The 22406-nt window shown below is 44.2% G+C and overlaps 1 protein-coding gene across 1 annotated transcript in view; it reads right to left on the reverse strand.

Annotated features, from left to right (window-relative positions):
• The window catches only part of TTC9 (tetratricopeptide repeat domain 9), a 48510-nt gene extending 27818 nt beyond the window's left edge, over positions 1-20692 (reverse strand). Inside the window, exon 1 of the mRNA XM_063440343.1 lies at positions 20193-20692. Within this exon, the coding sequence (XP_063296413.1) occupies positions 20193-20481 (289 nt within the window). The 5' untranslated portion in view covers positions 20482-20692. The remainder of the gene's footprint in view (positions 1-20192) is intronic.
• Between the last annotated feature and the right edge of the window lie 1714 nt (positions 20693-22406).

The following is a 22406-nucleotide window of genomic DNA, read 5'->3' on the forward strand; positions in this document are numbered from 1 at the left end:
GTTTTTGAATGGGTTATCAGATGTAATTCTTGACGAGGTCGCTACTAGAGAACTCCCTGAAAATTTGGAGGATTTAATTTCTTTTATATCTCGTATTGATGAACGCTTAAGAGAGAGGCAGAACACTCGAGATAGGACCCGTAGACCCTCCTTTAAACTAGCGCCTACCTTTCAAATCTCTGAGTTCGAAGACTTACGTATTCCTGAACCTATGCAGATAGGCAGTACTCATCTCACTGAAAGGGAGAGACAGTACAGGAGAAGGGAGGGTTTATGTATGTATTGTGGAGTCAGGGGTCATTTACGCCTAAATTGTCCCAATCGTTCGGGAAACGCTCGCACCTAAGTTCCTCTAGAGGACAGGCCTTGGGTGTTTCTACTTTGTCCTCTATTCACAACTACAAGGAGCTCAGGCTTGTGTTACCCGTTTCTTTAAAGTGGGAGAAGGGAGTAGTTAAGACTATGGCACTAATCGATTCTGGAGCTGCTGAGAGCTTTATAGATCAGGGTTTTGCTGCCAAGCATGCTATTCCATCTCAGTTAAAAGAGACACCTCTGGCTGTCGAGGCCATCGATGGTAGACCGTTACTTGAGCCTGTTATTTTCCATGAGACCATACCGATTAACTTGACTGTTGGCATCCTGCATAAAGAGGATATATCCTTAATGCTCATTTCTTCTCCGTCTATTCCCATAGTCCTGGGGTACTCCTGGCTGAGGAGACACAACCCTATTATTAATTGGGAATCAGGGGAGATAGTTTCGTGGGGAGAGAATTGTCAAGAAAAATGCTTGCGGAAGGTCTTACCTCTTGGATTAACTAATACATCGAATACCTCTGACAATCCTACAGAGACACAAATTCCGCCTCAGTATCTAGATTTAAAGGCAGTATTTGACAAAAAGAAAGCCGATACCTTACCCCCACACAGGTCCTTTGATTGCAAAATTAACCTACTCCCTGGTACCATGCCTCCCAGAGGTCATGTATACCCATTATCTATAAAGGAGAACTCAGTCCTAGAGGAATATATTCACGAGAACTTAGACAAGGGATTCATCAGGAGGTCCTCCTCCCCTGCCGGGGCTGGATTTTTTTTTGTTAAAAAGAAAGATGGTTCTTTGAGACCTTGTATTGATTATCGAGGCTTGAATAAGATAACCATTAAAAATGCCTACCCGATTCCCTTGATCACCGAACTCTTCGATCGTTTGAAGGGCTCTACAATTTTCACCAAGTTAGACCTCAGAGGGGCATATAACTTGGTGAGAATCCAGCAGGGACATGAGTGGATGACGGCATTCAATACTCGATATGGCCACTATGAATATACTGTCATGCCTTTTGGGTTATGCAATGCGCCAGCGGTATTCCAAGATCTGATTAATGAGGTTCTTAGGGAATTTCAGCAAGAGTGCGTCATTGTATACCTAGATGATATACTCATTCATTCTAGTGACATTGAGATTCATCACAAGCAAGTCAGGAGGGTTTTGCACAAGCTTCTCCAGCATGGCTTGTACTGCAAGTTGGAGAAATGTAGCTTTGATCAAACCCAGGTAACCTTTCTCGGCTATGTGATCTCTGGGGAGGGATTTAAGATGGATCCGGATAAGCTCCAATCCATTCTAGAGTGGCCTTTACCCACAGGTCTTAAAGCCATACAGAGATTTATTGGTTTTTCCAATTATTATAGGCGCTTTATTAAGGGCTATTCTTCCATTATTGCACCTATCACTAACATGACCAAACAGGGGGCTGACACTAAGAATTGGACTACTGAAGCTCTCCTTGCGTTCAAGACTCTCAAGGAACTTTTCGCTTCCGCTCCAATTTTAGTTCACCCTGACACTTCTCTGCCTTTTTTGCTCGAGGTAGACGCATCAGAGACTGGTTTAGGTGCTGTTCTATCTCAAAGGTTGGGTGTTGATAAACCATTACATCCATGTGGATTTTTCTCTAAAAAATTGACCGGTACTGAAAGCAGGTATGACATTGGTGACAGAGAATTACTAGCGGTTATCAAGGCTTTGAAAGAATGGAGACATTTATTGGAAGGTACATTACATCCTGTTACCATCCTGACAGACCACAAGAACTTGTCCTATATCGGAGAGGCCAAGCGTCTGTCCTCCAGGCAGGCTCGTTGGTCGTTGTTTCTTACCCATTTCAATTACGTTCTGACTTACAGACCTGGGTCAAAGAATTCTAAAGCCGATGCGCTATCTCGCCAATATGAACCCTCTGTTTCAGTTGAACCACTTTTGTCTTCCATTGTACCCAAATGCAATATTATTGCTAATACCAGTCTCAAAATTCATTCTCCGCTACTTGACCAGATCTTGAAGTCACAACATCTAGCTCCCGGAAACACTCCTGAGGGAAGAAACTTTGTTCCTCCTGAACTTCAACTGGAGCTCTTACAATGTTTTCATGAAAGTAAAATAGCTGGTCATCCTGGTATTCGCAAGACATACTCTCTGATATCCAAGGATTTCTGGTGGCCTTCACTTCGAAAGGATATTGAGGAGTTCGTCGCAGCTTGTGAGACTTGTGCCAAGACTAAACTACCTCATGCATCCCCATGTGGCCTATTACACCCCTTGGACATTCCTGAGAAACCTTGGTCCTGTTTGTCCATAGACTTTATCGTTGATTTGCCTGCTTCCAAAAGACAGACTGTTATTCTCACGGTGGTGGATAGATTTACTAAGATGGCCCATTTCGTGCCATTACCTAAACTTCCGACTTCTCCTGAATTGGCGGAGATTTTTGCGAGAGAAGTTTTTCGCCTACATGGGATTCCTTCAGAGATTGTTTCTGATAGAGGTTCTCAATTTGTCTCACGTTTCTGGAGATCCTTTTGTTCTCAAATGGGCATCAAATTGAACTTTTCCTCTGCCTATCACCCTCAGTCTAACGGAGCTGCTGAACGTACTAATCAAAAGATCGAACAGTATCTGCGTTGCTTTGTTTCCGAACACCAGGACGATTGGGTCGGTCTGATTCCTTGGGCGGAGTTCGCACACAATAACCTTGTTTGCGATTCAACTCGCTCTAGCCCTTTCTTCATGAACTATGGCTTTCATCCTTCGATTTTTCCTTCGGTTTCCTCTTCTCAGGGGATACCGTCGGTTGATGATCATGTCGCCAACCTGAAGAAATTATGGGATCAGACTCGACAAATTCTATTACATAGTTCCTCGCTGTTCAAGAAACACGCTGACAAACATAGAAGAGCGGCTCCTGTTTTTGTTCCTGGGGATAGGGTATGGTTGAGTACTAAGAATATTCGCCTAAAAGTTCCGTCCATGAAATTTGCTCCTCGCTACATAGGCCCTTACAGGGTTCTCACTCGTATCAATCCGGTTGCGTATCGCCTTGCTCTGCCACCTGCCTTACGCATTCCTAACTCTTTTCATGTCTCCTTGTTGAAACCCCTCATTTGCAACAAATTCTCCTCTAAGGTCCCCTCGCCTCGTCCTGTTCAGGTGGAGGGTCGGGAGGAGTACGAGGTCAGCTCCATCATTGACTCCAGAATTTCAAGGGGAAAATTGCAATATCTGGTCAACTGGAGGGGATATGGTCCTGAGGAGAGGAGTTGGGTACCTCAGGAGGACGTCCATGCTTCTCGCCTTCGCAGAGCATTTCACCTCCGCTTCCCATCTCGCCCCGGTTCATTCCGCCCGGTGGGCGTATCTGAGAGGGGGGGTACTGTCAGGGTACCTGAGGCCTCTACCTCTAAGGGAGGTAGAGACTTGGTGGTGTATCCGTCCAGGCGAGCTGTTTCCTCCGTTCCTCGCGGTTCATCCAGTCACTTAAACACCGGCCGCGAGGAATCCACGTCCTTTTCTAGCAGGACGCTCAATACGTGACGTCATGACGCTAGCACGAGCAATCTGTCACTCAAGTGTCTGATATCCAATCGGTACTTGTCAGAGGCGTGATTTCCATCCAGAGCCAGGGTATTTAAGCTTACTCCTTACTTCAGCTCATTGCCCTGTCGTGGTTCTAGCTTGTCTAGTCACTCAGTGCTCTGGTATTCTAGTTTGCTCTTTTGGTTTTGACTCGGCTCGTTGTACTACCCTGTTTCTCTGTTATCCCTTGACCCGGCTTGTCTCACGCTTATCTGTCTTCTCGTTCCCTCGACCTCGGCTTGTCTCTGACTATTCTTTACTCTCGGTACGTTAGTCCGGCCATTCTAAGGCCCGGTATACGTACCTTTCCACTCTTTGTACTCTGCGTGTTGGATCCCTGTCCCGATCCTGACATTTACCTAAATCATTTGCCATTTGGCTTATCCCTCCTGGAACATCAACCCTGTTACATATCTTGGTATCATCAGCAAAAAGACATACCTTACCATCAAGACCTTCTGCAATATCACTAATAAAAATATTGAAGAGTTGGGGTCTAGGAATAAGACACTAGCTAATATTGTCTAACTACTGAATAGCAACTGTTTATTTTCCTTAATATTGTTTTAGTACTATATTATCGCATTACCTGCTAAATTTGATATATTTCTTAGTGACCCTCTGGGTGCTGGTTCGCCACTAGACAGTCACAGTCTCTTTAGTGGACAGAAGTCTTACTATATAAGATTGACTACTAGCCTGAATTACACTGGTCTATTTTATCTTCCTTTTCCTTTGCATATCTGTGGCGGTACTTACCTTATATGGGGGCCGGCCGGGGTCCTCAGCTAGACCCGCGCGTGCAGCTTGGTCTCCTCTTCTGAGCGGGCTACATGCGCTGACCGCCAGTGAGCGGTCACACGACCCGCCTCGCACTAGGAGGGCAGCTTGCGTCACAAGCGTGCTCTTAAAGGGGTAGTGGGAGCCACAAGTGGGTTCAGGCTCCCATTGGCCAACCTCATCTGGCATCCCAACACACGCATGTTTTGGGGGCGTAGGCATGATGTTGGCCTTCAGTTATACTAAGTTTTTGTAGTAAACAATTGCTCCACCATTGCCATAATTCACAGAGGAAAAAGTGGGATGAAATTCAATTATTATTACAAATGCTCTATTGATGAGGGAGATAATCTACCTTAAAGGACCACTCTAGGCACCCAGACCACTTCAGCTTAATGAAGTGGTCTGGGTGCCAGGTCCATCTAGGGTTAACCCTGCCTGCTGTAAACTTCAGAGAAACTGCTATGTTTACCTATGGGTTAATCCAGCCTCTAGTGGCTGTCTCATTGACAGCAGATAGAGGCGCTTCCGCGCTTCTCACTGTGATTTTCACAGTGAGAAGACGCCAGCGTCCATAGGAAAGCATTTAGAATGTCGGTGACGTCCAAAGGAGGAGGAGAGTCCCCAGCGCCGAGGGAGCCCGGCGCTGGAGAAAGGTGAGTGTTTAACCCCCTTCCTCCAACTTCAGCCTGGCGGGAGGGGGGCCATGAGGGTGGGGCACCCTCAGGGCACTATAGTGCCAGGAAAACAAGTTTTTTTTTCCTGGCACTATAGTGGTCCTTTAAGAGGTTTGCCAAATCATTATTTCTGTCAACATGCCTTATATGTAATGAACTATAACTGGCAAAAAGTGACACCCTGAATCACAAAGATTATAAGGTAATATGACAGCTAATGTTCTTTAACAACTATAACTAATCTAGATTACAATTTGAGGTGAGGCTTGATATAGTCACAGCCGCCTAGAACACTCATTGTTAAGAAAAATAAAAAAAACAAAGTGCCAAAAATGTTCTGGTTCCTTCATTGCAATCCATAGTGATTTAAACTTGGCAACAACCTAGTCACCTTTGAAAAACACGTCTTCAGAATGAAACACTTCCCTCCCAGCACATAACAAATATCAAATGTTTTGTTTCCCTCCCCTCTCTATTCAGCACACACGCCTCAAAAAGTATCTGTCTCATACCAAATGTCATTAGCATCTGAAACCAAACAGGTACTGAACATTAAATCCGGTCACTTATTAAAGAGTGACATACTTTGACTTAGAAAACTTGTAAGGCAGGTATAGTCATAATCATTCTCTTTACAAATCAAGACAAAATATAATCTTGGGGAATGTAACAGACTAAAAAGCTCTCTGTGCCTGATTGAAACATCATTTTGTAGCAATAAATCTTCTTAATTATATTTTGACTTGGGTTGTGGTCTTTTTTTTTTCAGATGAGTACACTGCTGTGTTATTTGTCCTGAGGGCATCACAACGACAGGAAGTCTGAAGGCGGTATGAGTTGTATGATGTGAAAATAAAGGCAGGATGTGTGTCCTCTCGATTTCCACATATTGTTCTCAATACCAGATGGCAACGTGTAAAATGAATACTACAAACATAACACGTCCTTCTGAGGTCTCTGCTATACAAAACACATAAAATCATCGCAGTCTGCATATAAACCAGATTGTTACAGGACTGCTATCCCCTGGGCAGGCTGCAAGGTGTGCTGCCCTCTTGGATGGACGTTGAACCTCCAAGGACAGGCACAAGCCACAGGTTGAGCACTGCAGGTCAAAAATATTTGAAATCTATGAACACTGCCATGACTGAAGAATTATTTTAGTAATAGGAGAAAGCAATACAGACTTCTAAGGTGCCACTAGAAGCAACTACAAATGGTTTTTTTTTTTTTTAATTACAAAAATTTAAAAGAAGTTGATTTATTGTGGAGGTTGATGAACCTTAGACGTCCCTTTGAAAATGCTACAGAATCACTTTTAGAGCTTCCTAATGACCTAACTTAGTGAGCCGACAATGCTGACAAAGAGCAGGACCACTCGGGGGTTAGGTTCTCCTCCCACCACAAAATGTATTGACAGTAAGAGGCCTTATCATGATGTGTGTGTGGGTACGTACCCTATAGAATTACACGGGGGATCTGCAAACTCTGGTATACCACTATTGGTTGTACTTTGCATACCAATGTACCAAGCATAAATCAACTTTAGAGGAAAAGGATTGCAATCATGTATTAGAATGCCCAAGATTTCAATCTAAGCTGGAATAAGTCTCAGATTTTAATACAGATTATTAATGGAATTGTTGTTAGGAGAAAGAATCTGCATCTGAGCTGATGAGACAACACAGCAAGCACTGATAGTATAAACAGACTAAAAAGATTTATCTTATTGCATAGAGCTTATCTACAGCAGACCGATTTATTCAGTTAAAAATGGGAAAAAGGCAGAAATATCCAACTAGATTTACCTTTGGAATTTCTGGCAACACAACAAGTATTTAATCATGGTAAACAGAGATGAACAGTACACAGAACATCTGCAACTCACGTGTTGTCAAACGATCAAAAAACACAAATTCAAAGATAAGTGAGAGGTGGGAAGCTTTAAAGGGACACTATAGCTACCAGGACCACATTGAAGTGGTCTGGGTGCAGTGCCCCTGTCCCTTTAACCCTGCAATTGTAATTATTGTAGTAATTGAGAAATACATTGTAGGGTTAACTCCATCTCTAGTGGCTGTCTACCAGGCAGCCACTAGAGGTGCTTCTGGGTCGTTAGGTGACTTTTGGTGGCCTGACGCTGGATGTCCTCACATTCTGCATGAGCACATCCAGTGTCAGCTAAACCCAATAGGAAAGCAGTGATTCAATGCTTTCCTATGGGGTAATCCTAATGAGAGTGCATGTACATTAGGTCCATAGGCGTGCGCAGCCTGTTGCATTAGGGTGTGCACCCTAAAGCACAAACACACACGCCGCGTGTATATGTATTTTTATATACACATATACACACACACATACATACATACATACACACATATATATATATATATATATATATATACACAAATATACATAGGTGCAGTGTGTGATTGTGAGCGGTGCAGCGTGTAAGGGGTGCAGTGTGTGATTGCGAGGAGTACAGTGTGGTGTAATTGTGAAGGGTGCAGTGTGTGATTGTGAGGGGTACAGTGTGTGTAATTGTGAGGGATTCAGTGTGTGTGGGGTACAGTGTGTATGATTGTGAGGGGTGCACTGTGTGGGCGACAGGGGTTAGGAGGGGCAAAGACAGGGGTTGGGGGTAGAGGGACAGGAGGTAGGGGGGTGGAGGGGCAGTGACAGGAGGTAGCGGGAGTAGACAGGGGTTAGGGGGTAGAGGGGGAGTAACGGGTTAGGGGGATAGAGGAGTAGTGACAGGGGTTAGGGGGATAGAGGGGTAGTGAAAGGGCAGTAACAGGGGTTAAGGGGGTGGAGAGGCAGTTACATGGGTTAGGGAGGTAGAGGGGCAGTGACAGGTGTTAGGGGTAGAGGGGTAGTGACAGGGGATATAGGGGTAGTGACAGGGGTTAGGGGGGTAGTGACAGGGGTTAGGGTGGTAGAGGGGCAGTGACATGGGGTGGGGGGAGTGGAGAGGCAGTGACAGGGGTTGGGGGTGGAGAGGCAGTGACATGGGTTAGGGGGTAGAGGGGCAGTGAGAGGGGTTAGGGGGGTTGAGGGGTAGTGACAGAGGTTAGGGGGGTAGTGACAGGGGTTAGGGGGTTAGAGGGGTAGTGACAGAGGTTAGGGGGGTAGTGACAGGGGTTAGGGGGTTAGAGGGGTAGTGACAGGGGTTAGGGGGTAGTGACAGGGGTTAGAGGGGTTAGAGGGGTAGTGACAGGGGTTAGGGGGGTAGTGACAGGGGTTAGGGGGGTAGTGACAGGGGTTAGGGGGGTAGTGACAGGGGTTAGGGGGGTAGTGACAGGGGTTAGGGGGGTAGTGACAGGGGTTAGGGGGGTAGTGACAGGGGTTAGGGGGGTAGTGACAGGGGTTAGGGGGGTAGTGACAGGGGTTAGGGGGTAGTGACAGGGGTTAGGGGGGTAGTGACAGGGGTTAGAGGGGTAGTGACAGGGGTTAGAGGGGTAGTGACAGGGGTTAGAGGGGTAGTGACAGGGGTTAGAGGGGTAGTGACAGGGGTTGGGGGGTAGAGGGGTAGTGACAGGGGTTAGAGGGGTATGGGGGCAGAGGCAGGGTGTGGGGGTAGTGAGTGACAGGGGACAGAGGGGGGTGGAGGGGCAGTGATTAGAAGGGCATGAGTGAATGGGATGGGGGGGCAGTGAGTAGAAGGGGGAGGGGGAGCAGTAAGTGACAGGGGGTAGAAGGGGGGTTTCTAAATACCTGCCCTGGTGGTCCAGTGGGCGCCCTCTCTCTTCAGTCTGCAGCTCCGCCGGGAGTGAGCTGCAGACCACATGGTGAGTCTCGCGATCTCCAGTCAGAGCGTTGCCCGGCGGAGCTGCAGACTGAGGCTGGGTCTCCATCAGGGCAGACGGACAGGAGGGGCCTCTCACCCGGCGGCATTGTGGGCAAGCCGCCGGGCCCCCTCCTGTGTCGGGTCCTCGGTCAAAGAAAGGGGCCGGGGTAAGAATGAAACACAGAAAGGGGCTGGAGGTAAGAGACACACAAAGGGGCTGGGGGTAGCTAAAAAAAATCCTTGCACCGGCCCTGGGTGGAACTTATGCCAGCGCTGATGTCAGGTAAGTGACAGAAGGGTTTCTGCACTGCGTGGGGAGGGGGAAAACAACTTAACTGAAGTCAACGTTTGGGCTTAGGAAAGCATTTATCAAGTCATGACAAAGCCATGACTTGATAAAGGATCCCCTGAGTCACATGTTGCCATTCAAATCCATGGAATACAGCAAGGCTCAAAATTCCCACTTGCCTACTAGCCATTGGTAAATGAAAATTCAGCTCTGGAGAGTAAAAATGACTCCCTGGTGACCATTGAATGCAGAGCTTTCAGTGGAGAGTAATTTTTAGGTCTGCCCAGTGCCATAGGATATGAAATGTTGAGCCATGAAATACACTTTTATCAATCACTTTAACAGAGCCAGTCACCAATTTCAACACTTTAGTAGTATTCTTAATAATGCACCAACATTTTCTGCAGGGCTGTACAACAAGTGGACCAACATACAAGTATGTAAAGCAGGAACACGTTGATATAGAGGAACAATTAGTGGTGATGGTTTTACTCATACAAGCTCACAGTCTAAAGCACAAAACAGAGAGATTAATAATATTTAATTCATATTATTTTATGCTCACGTTCCACTGAGCTACTGGTAAGAACAATGCAGGGTTTGTCTGGACATCTATATTCAGACAGTCAGGAATTCTGTACATAAACACTTATACCCTTGAAAGGATAGTTATCAGATACTATGGCTAGTGATTTGTACTCTGGTCACGGAGTTTCAGAATATATCAAATAAGGGTCTGGAAGTGGAGTTATAAAATCTGTAAATACTAAAAATGCAAACAAAAAAAATATATTTTTTTTTTAATTACCTACATAGAAGAATTTTTATTTTTAATCAAGGATCAGTAAATTGTTAATTAGATGTAGTGACAGTCATGACTAGTTCTGAAGGAGATGGAATCCATAAGATAATTACAATACCAGACAAATCGACAAACAGTAACATTTTGGTTTGCTTAAAGGAACACTCCAAGCACCACAACCACTGCAGTGCACTGCAGTGATTGTGGTGCCTAAGAGTGTCTTGAGCTCCGCCCCCCTTTTTTTTAAGTAGTTAAATAGTTTTAGAACAGGCTGACATCTCACCTGGGGTCTGCTGGACCATATTTTCAACCTCCACTATAGCTGATTGAGAGCATAGTTGAGATGGTTATAGTTTCTACAGTGTCCCTTTAATTAATTGCACTACACTACAGTGTTAATTGAATAAATCTCACAGAAAAATTATGATGTTTTTATATCAGAAAAATCTGATTATGCGTCTTTGGAAGAAAATAAAATATTGGAATAAACGTCTCCCTTATCCTCCTGGGCGACCTATAATTAGTGGCATCAATTCACTGACGGCTAATTTGTCGGCTTATGTCGATTCTCGATTACAGAAATATGCCCAAGGGGCACCTTCATATGTGAAAGATACCAAGTCTTTTCTCCAAGAAATGGAGAATATCGAATGGGACCCAGAGTACAATTGGGCCACACTAGATGTGACCTCTCTGTACTCGGTGATTAGCCACAGATTGGGTCTGGAGGCAGTTGATTACTTTATGGAGCAAGACTTGGAACTACCAATAGATATGAAGGATTTTGTTTTTTCTTCTGTTCAATTTATTTTGTATCACAATTATTTTTTCTTTAATGGTGATTATTTTCTGCAAATCACGGGGAACGCTATGGGGACCAAGTTCGCCCCCAGCTATGCCAATACATACATGGGGAGATGGGAAGAGTTATTTGTGTGGTCAGGGCATGACTGGAGGGCGAACTTGGTCCTATGGCGGCGTTATATTGACGACATTATTATTTGGAAGGGGTCTTCTGTTTTGTTTCAAGATTACGTCAACTTTCTGAATGATAATGAGTACAATTTGGTATTCACTCCCTCCTGGAACAAGGATGAGATCAATTTTCTTGATCTATGTTTGTTCCATGATTTGAGACAGATTAAGAGTAAATTTTTTTTAAACCCACTGATGGTAATGGGTTTGTTCATCGCAGGAGTGGTCATCATGAACCCTGGCTCAGGGGGATAGCCAAAAGCCAGTTTACCCGTCTTAGGCGGAATTGTTCAGATAAACAAGATTTTTTCGCCCAATCACTACATGTTAAAAAGAAGCTTATAGATAGAGGATATAATGGAAAGAGATTAGAGAAAGAGATTTGTCGAATTGGTGATATAGAGAGGAAGACATTTTTGGAGAATAGATTATGTGCCCCAAGAACTGGGGATAGTTTCCGTTCAGCATTTATTACTCATTACAATACTGATTATAACTAAATTAAGAGGAGTCTTCAAAGTTCTTGGCCTATTCTGTTGCAAGACCCCATTTTGGGGGCACACCTATCTCAAAAGTCAGTCCTGAAGGCCTTTTAACTATAAAAAGAATTGTTTACGTTTAAAGTATAATATTTGGTGCGGATGACAATGTTGTATTCCAGAAAGGTTTTTTGTCATATTTTTTCCCTGTAAATTCACAACAAATTTTAATTTCTCAAGAATTAATGCTTTAGTGACGGTCTATTAAACTAACTTGTATGTTTTGTACTTAAGACTTTATTTAGTTTCTTCTAAATGTAGAAAGAGAAAGTCTCTACACTATGTGTTTTTATCATTAATAAAGTATTATTACCTTTTGACTACCTCCCTACCTTTGTTTGTATATATACACACCTATCCTCTCTTCTTCTTCTAAATGTATGTTTATATCCCATGTATTTCAGGAGCCAAGCAAGATCACAAAAATAAATGATTAAATGGTTTATTTTTTACTTTTCAAAAATTGACTCTTACAGATTCTAAACTAGAGACTACTGGAAGGCTATTTTGGCAGGTTTTAGAGCAGAGAGGAGATTTTATTAGCATATCAATAGGGCTTATGACAGGTGATAATACACATGTCATAAAACAAACGTATAAATCTCAGCTATTTTTGGGATGTTATTCCGAGTTCCGTTCCATAAGGATGACGAATTAAGGTAATGGGGTGTATTCGCTAAATATCAAACTGTATGTGATTACAGTTAAGTTGGAGAATTTCCAAAATCACCTATTTTAGCCTATATTTTGAGATGAAAATTACAGTTCACCACAATTCTAAAACCACGTTGATCTTTTCACTTGTGGCTTCTTCATTACATAGGAAATTGAAAATGCAAATGTTGATGTTGTGGTTGTGCTATGCTTAAGCAGCTAGAAAGGTAAACGCGATACCATTTTGTATCACTATGATTAATGTACCAGGCTTCAAAAAACACATATAGAGGGTTTTTTGTTGTTTTATGAAATGGCTTTGTGATAATTTGCCTGTTTTCCCATGATAATGAACTGTCTCCATTTGGGAAAACTTGCTGTTTTTTCCAGTTACCGAGCGTGGGGGAAAAAGCATGTTTTTCCAGTTTTGCTGTCTGGGCTTAAAATACAGAATTCCTTTCTTAAATCCCAGCAATTTGCAATTTAGCAAATTAACATATTGTTGCTTCACATCCTTCCAATTCATAGTACTGACCTAACCAGACTGGAATACAATGCTGAACATGTTATACTGCACTATTTTAGCGTTGTCCAGTCGTAGAAATTATTGAGAGGTACAGTTACATCATTTAAATGGGAGAGGACATAATTTAAAACATACCAGGTTTAAAATACAGGAATAGAATAGCACAATATACCATACCGGGTTTAAAATACAGGAATAGAATAGCACAATATACCATACCGGGTTTAAAATACAGGAATAGAATAGCACAATATACCATACCGGGTTTAAAATACAGGAATAGAATAGCACAATATACCATACCGGGTTTAAAATACAGGAATAGAATAGCACAATATACCATACCGGGTTTAAAATACAGGAATAGAATAGCACAATATACCATACCGGGTTTAAAATACAGGAATAGAATAGCACAATATACCATACCGGGTTTAAAATACAGGAATAGAGACCGGGAGCCGACTAGACGCAAATCTGTGAGCTCCCGAGCCCGGTCCTGATTTACAGTGGAAAACGGGGGGAAAATCCCAGACCCTGAACCCCAACTTTCCTTACTCGACGACACCAAAGCTGGGGAGCAGCATGATATCCCACATACCCGGAAAGACCGTTGGATCGGTAGATCAGAGGCTTGGGGCCTACACGACGCAGTGCAGGGGAGAGGCGGCCGCTCTCCCAGCTCATCAAAACGTGTGGCACCTGAAGTATCGGGCCTACCCTCCCCCCTCAGGACCGGTGGGGGTTAACCCGGTCCAATCACCCGCAACCTGTGAACCCACACAGCTATCCGGCGACCTAGAAACCCGCTTGAAGGAAGCACTGGACGGGGACGAAGCCAAGATGGCCGCCCATCGTAGGCCCACGAGGCGGAGCACACGTGCCCGACATGCAACAGACCCTTTACTGACACTCGATCGGCTCTGCGCGAGCCTCTGGGCAATGCTGCACGATCGCGGAATGGCTCACAGATTGGCTGCCAAGCTGGTGGCCACATGGCTCCGTCCGAAAACCCGTCGCGCCTCCACTACAGGTACCCACCGCAGGCACCCAGAAAGGCCGCCACGATCCGCAACGGCAAGCGACCCCACAGACCTGAAAAGACGCCTGGCTATCCGGGCAAACGCACGAACCCACATATGCATGAGAGATACAACGCCAAACACGGCCCCCACACAAGTCACTCACCTGATCCGGGAACCGGGAACCCATACCATCCCCTTAACGCCACTGCCACTAAGCGAGGAGCCGCAGAGGTGCACACCCTATGGAATGCTGAAGGAGGCAGCCCCAGGCCCAGAGGAGCCCCTGAAATAAGGATGAGCCACCGAATCCGTGGAGCAGAGATGCGAACGCTCATCAGAGCCTGGGGCTGGAGGGACACTGATCTTTGCACCTACTTCCCACCGCACCACAACAGTTGCAACAGGCCCCCGAGCGCCGGCATCGGTTGACGCTAGACTCGCGCTGCAGGACTGGTCCCCAGCCACCCTAGGCTGTTTTCCATGTGGCCACCATCAACCACCTGCATCACTGTGCCACTAACCCGTGGGTATAAATGGTGCAAGACCTACTTCAAGCGGCAGCCTCAGTTACACATGGATACGAGGGGACTCAGTGACTTATATGCCCTCTGACTTTATGGGTTTGTCCCTCTAAGTGAGGCATTTATTTCTCCAGCGCTCACCATACATATTGGACAGTAACTAACATCGGCACCTTGGATCGTAAGATAATCTTGTCCCTTATAATATATGTCTTATCTCCTCACTGTCTGTTTCTCCTGTTACGATAAACTAAAAGGTGCAGTGTCCGTTTATATGCGATATCAAGCTTATAATGTCTGCTATTGTGGTTCAGCATGTTTACCCTACTATATGTTCTCCGTGCAAAGCTCAGATTGAGGATACACTACCTACTCTCACACAAAAGTTAAACCTAGCATGTTTTACTCAGCGCTAAAGCTATTTCACAATACTTGCATGTACCTAACCGAGTTGCTGAGTCTGAGGGACACTGTTGTCATAGAGGAGGCGACCTAAGCCCACATGGGCCTGTTCAATGTATATTTTATTTTATTTCCTTTTAAATGTATAAGTAAACATTCTTAGCGCGAGACTGTGCACCACCTAACTTACCTACTTGCCCGCGCATGTTTAGCTACTAGCAATACGGGGCAGGGGAGCCTCAGTGGAATATGCATAGCAGAAGCTAGCTACTAGAATTCAGCCTGTTTACATTCATCCTAATGTACCACAGTTTACCTTGCATTTAAATAATAGTTACTCTATAATACTCGACTGAACGAGATGTTATCGTTAACCAACACATAAAAACAAAAATTAGGCATTGTTTAGCAGGAAATGTAATTAACGCTGTACAAACCCTAACCTGTATACCTCTATTGCATTTCCCCTCTCTTTGTTCTGTACCCCATTGCACATGCCTAAATAAAAGAAAGATTGACAAAAAAAAAATACAGGAATAGAATAGCACAATATACCATACCAGGTTTAAAATACAGGAATAGAATAGCACAATATACCATACTGGGTTTAAAATACAGGAATAGAATAGCACAATATACCATACCGGGTTTAAAATACAGGAATAGAATAGCACAATATACAGTAGTTATTGATGTACATAATGGAGTGTCATTTGACAACATGATACCCAATTTTGTCCAGTAATGTTACCAGTATCCAAGTCAGTATCCCATAATATAGCCAAAGTAAATTTCTCAGAGGTGTAACATCTAATACTTGTATACGACAGTCATAGAAACTGTATGCTTTAAAAGGCTAAAATATCAATTGCGTTGCTTTTAAATAAGATTATCATCGCTAAGTGAAAAATCTTTCATAGTAATCAGCCTTTCAGAAAAGCTCTAGGATATGGTAATGAAATTACCCATTAGGTGCCTATTTAATAAAAATGTCATTACTAACAATTGTTATATAGTGTGCGGAATATTGGCAATAAATGTATACTAAGCACCATAACTGCAACAGCTTAGTTTAGTGGTTATGGTGCGTGGAGATTTGAGTGCAGTTTGTTTAATGCGGTTAATTGAATTGGTGAAGGTTCAATTCTGTGTTATCCACAGTCACCTGGAGTTATACTGCCATAGAACTCACAGTAATGTGGATTTGTGCCGGTGTGTGTGTATCACAGAGCTCCAGAGCATTAGAACTCACAGTAATGTGGATTTGTGCCTATGTGTGTATCACAGAGCTCCAGAGCAATAGAACTCACAGTAATGTGGATTTGTGCCTATGTGTGTATCACAGAGCTCCAGAGCAATAGAACTCACAGTAATGTGGATTTGTGCCTATGTGTGTATCACAGAGCTCCAGAGCAATAGAACTCACAGTAATGTGGATTTGTGCCTATGTGTGTATCACAGAGCTCCAGAGCAATAGAACTCACAGTAATGTGGATTTGTGCCTATGTGTGTCACAAAGCTCCAGAGCAATAGAACTCACACTAATGTGGATTTGTGCCAATGTATGTATCACAGAGCTCCAGGGCATTAGAACTCACAGTAATGTGGATTTGGGCATATGTATGTATCACAGAGCTCCAGAGCAATAGAACTCACAGTAATGTGGATTTGTGCGTATGCATATATCACAGAGCTCCACAGCAATAAAACTCACAGTAATGTTCAGCATGTATATAAATGCATCACTGAGTTACAAAGCAATAAAACTTAGTAGTGTTTTACTGTCAGGGGCTCTGTAATGCTCACATATTTTCCACAATATCGAAGACCCCCCAACTGCTTTCCTACCAAAACACCCCTGGTATAGCTTCCCCTGTATCCCTAGCATCTCTGTGTGTTGGCTCTGTTGTGTGGGGTGTACAAATCGCAAGCTTATGCCTGACCTCCAATAAACGCAGTTGTGTGTGTGGGAACTAAGTTCCCATGTGACCTGATTACACTTAAAACCCATGGGCTGGTTACAGGATCCTAGTGGGCCCAATCCATCCCGTGGGGCGCCTGCTTGATTCTTCTACTGTTGTGGTTACAGTGTTTATAGTGTCTCGTTAAATCTATTATAATAAGCAAAACAAACATGAATGGATTTAATAACAGGAAAAGTAGACTCATATGGAGTTGTTTTATATTTAACATTTAATTTGGAATTTCTCTATAAAATATTCACCACTACATTCTGCTCTATCCTAACAAAGTGGTGAGCGGTTAGCAGACGAGCCTACAAACAGAACACAGTAATACTGTTTAAACAGAGAAGTACCCAGTATTTTGCAAATACGTCTGGCATTTGGAGGCCTGCTAACATTGTTTATGATGTGTTCTTGGTCAGGAAGCATCAAGTGTCTCATGTGTGGCACTCAGAAGGCATGCAGTTAATTGCTATGTAGCCTGCAGATGCAAATAGTGCCAACGTATGCCTGCAGAGACAGGAGCAGCTGACAGTCTTAAAAGCAGAGGTAATGCTACAACTGGAAAAATTCATAGCTATTCTCAGATGAAAACCCAGAATGACAAAATGGCACATATTTCATGCTGAATTAAAGCCGTCGAATGCCCAGCTGTCTGACTGGTAATAAAAACGGTTCCTGTGCCAGTTATATCAAAATGTTTATTAGCCAGCTGCTTACACAATACTGGCAATAAATGGGGAAGTCTGATGTCCATTTAGCTTGAACCTGAATAGCTGCTTAATTGTAAGCGATGGGCTTTATGCAATGTTATTGGCAAAGCGATAGGAAAACTTTAAATAAAGCAATTCACATATTAGAAGAGGGTTGAGGGGAAATGTTAAATATTTCATCCAAACAGGATTATTGATGATACTGTGAATTGGCGAGACTTCACCAGGCCATTGCAAATCCAAGGGCAAAATAGCTGACTTGAAGAACTCTTCCAATTGGGCTGTTTTGGCCTATAACTTCACACTTCCTGGCTTAGTGGATAGCCGTACAGTTGCCCATCACACAGAGAATCCCAGTAGACAGACATTTGCCTTCTAAAGATTGTAAGCGCATGGGCAGGGTCCTCTACCGGTTGTATCGGACTGTTCTTATTGTATGGTCTTTTTCCCAATTGTACAGCGTTGCGGAATATGTTGACTCTTTATAAATACCAGTAAATAATAAATAAAGATAATGTATACTCTATATGGTTCAAAGTCCCCAATAAAAGCCAAAGTATATAGACCAGGATTGCCCAAACGGTAGATCCCCAAATGTTTTAGTACTACATTTTCCATGATGCATTACAATTGTCAAGGCAGAATCATGGAGGTTGTAACCGTAATTGAGATTTACATATTGGGCACCAATTGAGGGTTGAGGGTTGAGGGTGAACGTTACTTTGGTACTAGAAAGGTAAGTGAGTTTTAGTTGCCAGGATAAGAATGGTTATTCTAACCAAAATCAGAGTTTTCTTAAGGCAGTTTTTTGTTTGGAGTATCCAATTAATGTTTAATGCATCGTTTATGCACTGCGTATTCACCGAATACAATGCTATACAAGCATTTCTATATTCAGGCTGCTCAGACAATGATAGAAGTTATTCTAAACGCTGTATGTCTCGAAATATAAAAAGCCGGTACCATTACTGGGAAGGTGGTTTATTAATTAACACGGTGGGGCTTATTCACTAAACACCGAATTGTAGAGCAATTATATCTAAACTGCAACATTCAGGCTAAAATATCCAATATGTGACAATAGCTCTGTTTATTGTGCAATTCAGTTTCCAATACACTATAATCCAGGGTTTTATAAATAACCCAATCCGTATAAAATCGAATGGCCTTCGGATCACAGTTAGGAAATATGTGTCAGTGGTTCTAATTATCAATGTATAGTGCCATCCCTCTCGGACCAGTCTGTATACTAAAGGGGCAGTAAAATAGGATTCTGATGCCCCATATCTAGTTACGGTAAAAGGTATATATATATATATATATATATATATATATTCAAAGCAGTGGTACCTAACCATTCTAAAAACAGGCAAAATTATACATATATCCCTTAGTGCTGTGACTGTCTTTAACCGAAATTAGCTTGGTGACTTGATTTTCACATTCTAACACATTGTAGAATAAATTCTATGAATTCGGTTGATTTTGTTCCAGTATAAAAAGGAGGTCTCCATACTCCATTGCATTGTTACAGGCAATGCCAACAACTGCAGGTAGTTGTTGTTGCCGGGGGATTGAGTAATAGGACATGCCTGTTAGAGCCAATGGGGAGCCTGTTTTATATACTGGACCAGGGATAACGAGCAGCTGATGTAAAACATATATAATCCCTTTTGGGGCTTATTTACTAAACGGTAAATTAAACAAGAAACCTGAGCTGGAATAAAAATATACATGTCTGGAATTTGTCAGAATCTCATTGCATTGCTTCTATTTTGGATAATAATTTAGTACAATTCACATAGTGGTATATTTACTATATGGGTCATTAAAAACTGAATATTAAAATTTAAGGCCAACACACACACACACACACACAAGCCAAAATGGAGGGAGGGTTCCCCTCTCAGAAATCAGATACCTTGGATTTAATTTTACTTTTCTATATTCCATTTGACACAGTCCTGTAATTTGTATTCATTGACTGGTAATTGTAAATAACTGACTAATAAATTGGACATTTTAAAGGAAAAACATGGAAAAATGCTTCAGCTCAGCTATTTTGGGCTAAAATGTACAAATCCCTTGGCGCCTGTCTGTCATATCGATTGGAGATGAAAACCCAATCTTTGTTAACCTCACTGTTTAGTAAATAAGCCAGTCGGTCAGTTTATTTGAAAAGGAAAACAAAAGTATCAGTTTTCTCAACGACTTAGAACGTTCTGTATTCTAGCAATGGGTTGTTAATGACTGAACAGTATTGCTCATAATTGAACACACAACATACACAAAGTATCGATTAAGAGATTTAATCTGCAGCTCTCTGGAACTCCTGGGGTTAATGATGATGATGGCGGTGGGGGTGATCTTTTACTGTGGGAAATCACGCCACTTTGTGTCCAATACCAGGGATAATGACAAGCTCCCCATTGCCATCAGACACCAGCTGCTGTGGCACAGTGGGCATCAACCCCTGAAGCCCAGGCTGATGGGCATCTCACACAGAGAGCATCATACAGTACCCAGACCTGATTCCTAAGGCTATGGGCGTCCCTGCCTCAGGAGGTGCCAGGCAGAGAGTGACCCCCAAGCTGGTGGCACTGTGCCCATCATCACCCACCTGCCAGGCTGTTGTAGCAATCCACCTCGATGCTCTCCACCGCCCTGCGCTGCTCCTCCGTTAGGTGCCCCTGTCCGGGTAGGGGGGCCGGTGTCTGGGTGCCCCCAGGGCAGTCCCTGTCCCCTGGTAACCCTTTCAGTTCCAGCAGTGCCCGGTGGTACTTGCCGATGGCCTCCCGGTACTTCTTGTCCTTGTAGCACTGCGACCCCTGGCTCTTGAAGTCCAGGGACCGGACGATGAGTTGCCCAGGGTCCCCCCTATTCCCTCCGGCCAGGCTGGCCCGGTCCATGGCTCTGTAGACAGGAACTGGTTACATGCTCTGCGGGGTCTCCAGTTCGGTAAATGGGATCCGGGAGGAGAACGTACAGGGAGATATTCAGGACTGTGATAGAATGCCCAGGATACAGCAGATCCGTCTGCAAACAAGCCAGACAGCAGCGGCCCCTCCTTCACTCCTCCCACCAAGCGCAGCCCCTGCCCTCAATATCTCCTCCCCTCCAGTACAGCCCCTACCCTCAGTCCACCCTCCCACCCAGTACTATCCTCCTCCACAAAGTGCAACCCCTCCTCCCATCCTCCCACCCAAGGGAGCCCCTGCCCTCAATCTCTCCTCCCACCCAGTGCTATCCCTCCTTCCCTCCAGTGCGGCCCATTCACTCCTTCTACCCAATGGACCCCCTGCCTACCAATCTCTCCTCACATCTAGTGCAGCCCTTTCCTACCTTTCTTCTTCCCACTCAGTGCTGGCCACTCCATCCCTCCAGTGCTATCCCTCCTTTATCCAGTGCTATCCCTCCTCCAACCAGTGCTACCTCTCCTTCCCTCCTCTATCTAGTGCTACCCACTCCTACCCTCCTTTATCCAGAGTTATCCCTCCTTCACTCCTCCACCCAGTGCTACCTTTCCTTCCATCCAGTGCAGTCCATTCACTCCTTCAACCTAATGCAGCCCTTGCCCTCCATCCCTCCACCCAGCCAGTGCTACCCCTCCTTCCAATCAGTGCAGCCCATTCACTCCTCCTACCCAGTGCACCCCCTGCCCTCCTTCCCTCCTCCAACCTAGTGCAGCCCTTGCCCTCCATCCCTCCACACAGCCAGTGCTACCCCTCCTTCATCTAGTGCTACCCCTCCTTCCCTCCAGTGCTATCCCTCCTCCACCTGGTGCCACTCCTTCCTTCCCTCTTCTACCCAGTGCTAACTCTCCTTCCCTCCAGTGCTACTCCTCGTTACCTTGCCTACCCAATGCTACTCCCTCCTTCCCTCCAATGTAACTCCTCCTTCCCTACTCTACCCCGTGCTACCTCTCCTTCCCTCCAGTGCTACCTCTCCTTCCCTCCAGTGCTACCTCTCCTTCCCTCCAGTGCTAACTCTCCTTCCCTCTTCTACCCAGTGCTACCTCTCCTTCCCTCCAGTGCTAATCCTCCTAACCTACTCTACCTAGTGCTACCCAGGGCTGCCATCAGAAATTTTAGGGCCCCTGACAAAGCACAAGGTCTGGGCCCCCCCCGACCCCTCCCTCCCGGGCCCGCCCACGCCCTACCTAGTCCGCTGACAATGATGCGGTGTGTATAGTGTAAGTGAATTAGAATGTGTGTAATGGATGTAGTGTTTGTGTGTATTAGATACTGTTTGTGCAGTGAATGCAGAGTGTGTTAGTGTAGCGGATGCAGTGTGTATAGTGAACGCAGAGTGTGTTTGAGTAGTGGATGTAGTGTGTGTACAGTGATGTAGTGTGTGTTTGTGTAGTGGATGTAGTGTTTGTATGTACTAGATGAAATGTGTTTAGTGGATGCAGTGTCTGTAGTTGATGTAGTGTGTGTATTAGACGCAGTGTCTGTGTATAGTGAATGCAGAGTGTTTCAATTTGTGGTGGATGTAGTGTGTGTACTGTGAATACAGGATGTTTGTGTAGTGGATGCTGTGTGTACAGTTAATGCAGAGTGTGTGTCAGTATAGTGAATCCAGAGTGTGTGCATAGTTTAGTGAATGCAGAGTGTGTGTTAGTGTGTAATGAATGCAGAGTGTGTGTTAGTGTGTAGTGAATGCAGAGTGTGTCAGTGTAATGAATGTAGTGTGTGTGTTAGTGCAGTGAATGCAGAGTGTTTGTAAATGTGTAGTGAATGCAGAGTGTGTGTTAATGTGTAGTGAATGCAGAGGGTGTGTTAGTGTGTAGCGGATGCAGAGTGTGTGTTAGTGTAGTGAATGCAGAGTGTTT

Source organism: Pelobates fuscus, chromosome 13 (genome assembly GCF_036172605.1).
Source record: "Pelobates fuscus isolate aPelFus1 chromosome 13, aPelFus1.pri, whole genome shotgun sequence".
NCBI classification, from domain to species: domain Eukaryota; kingdom Metazoa; phylum Chordata; class Amphibia; order Anura; family Pelobatidae; genus Pelobates; species Pelobates fuscus.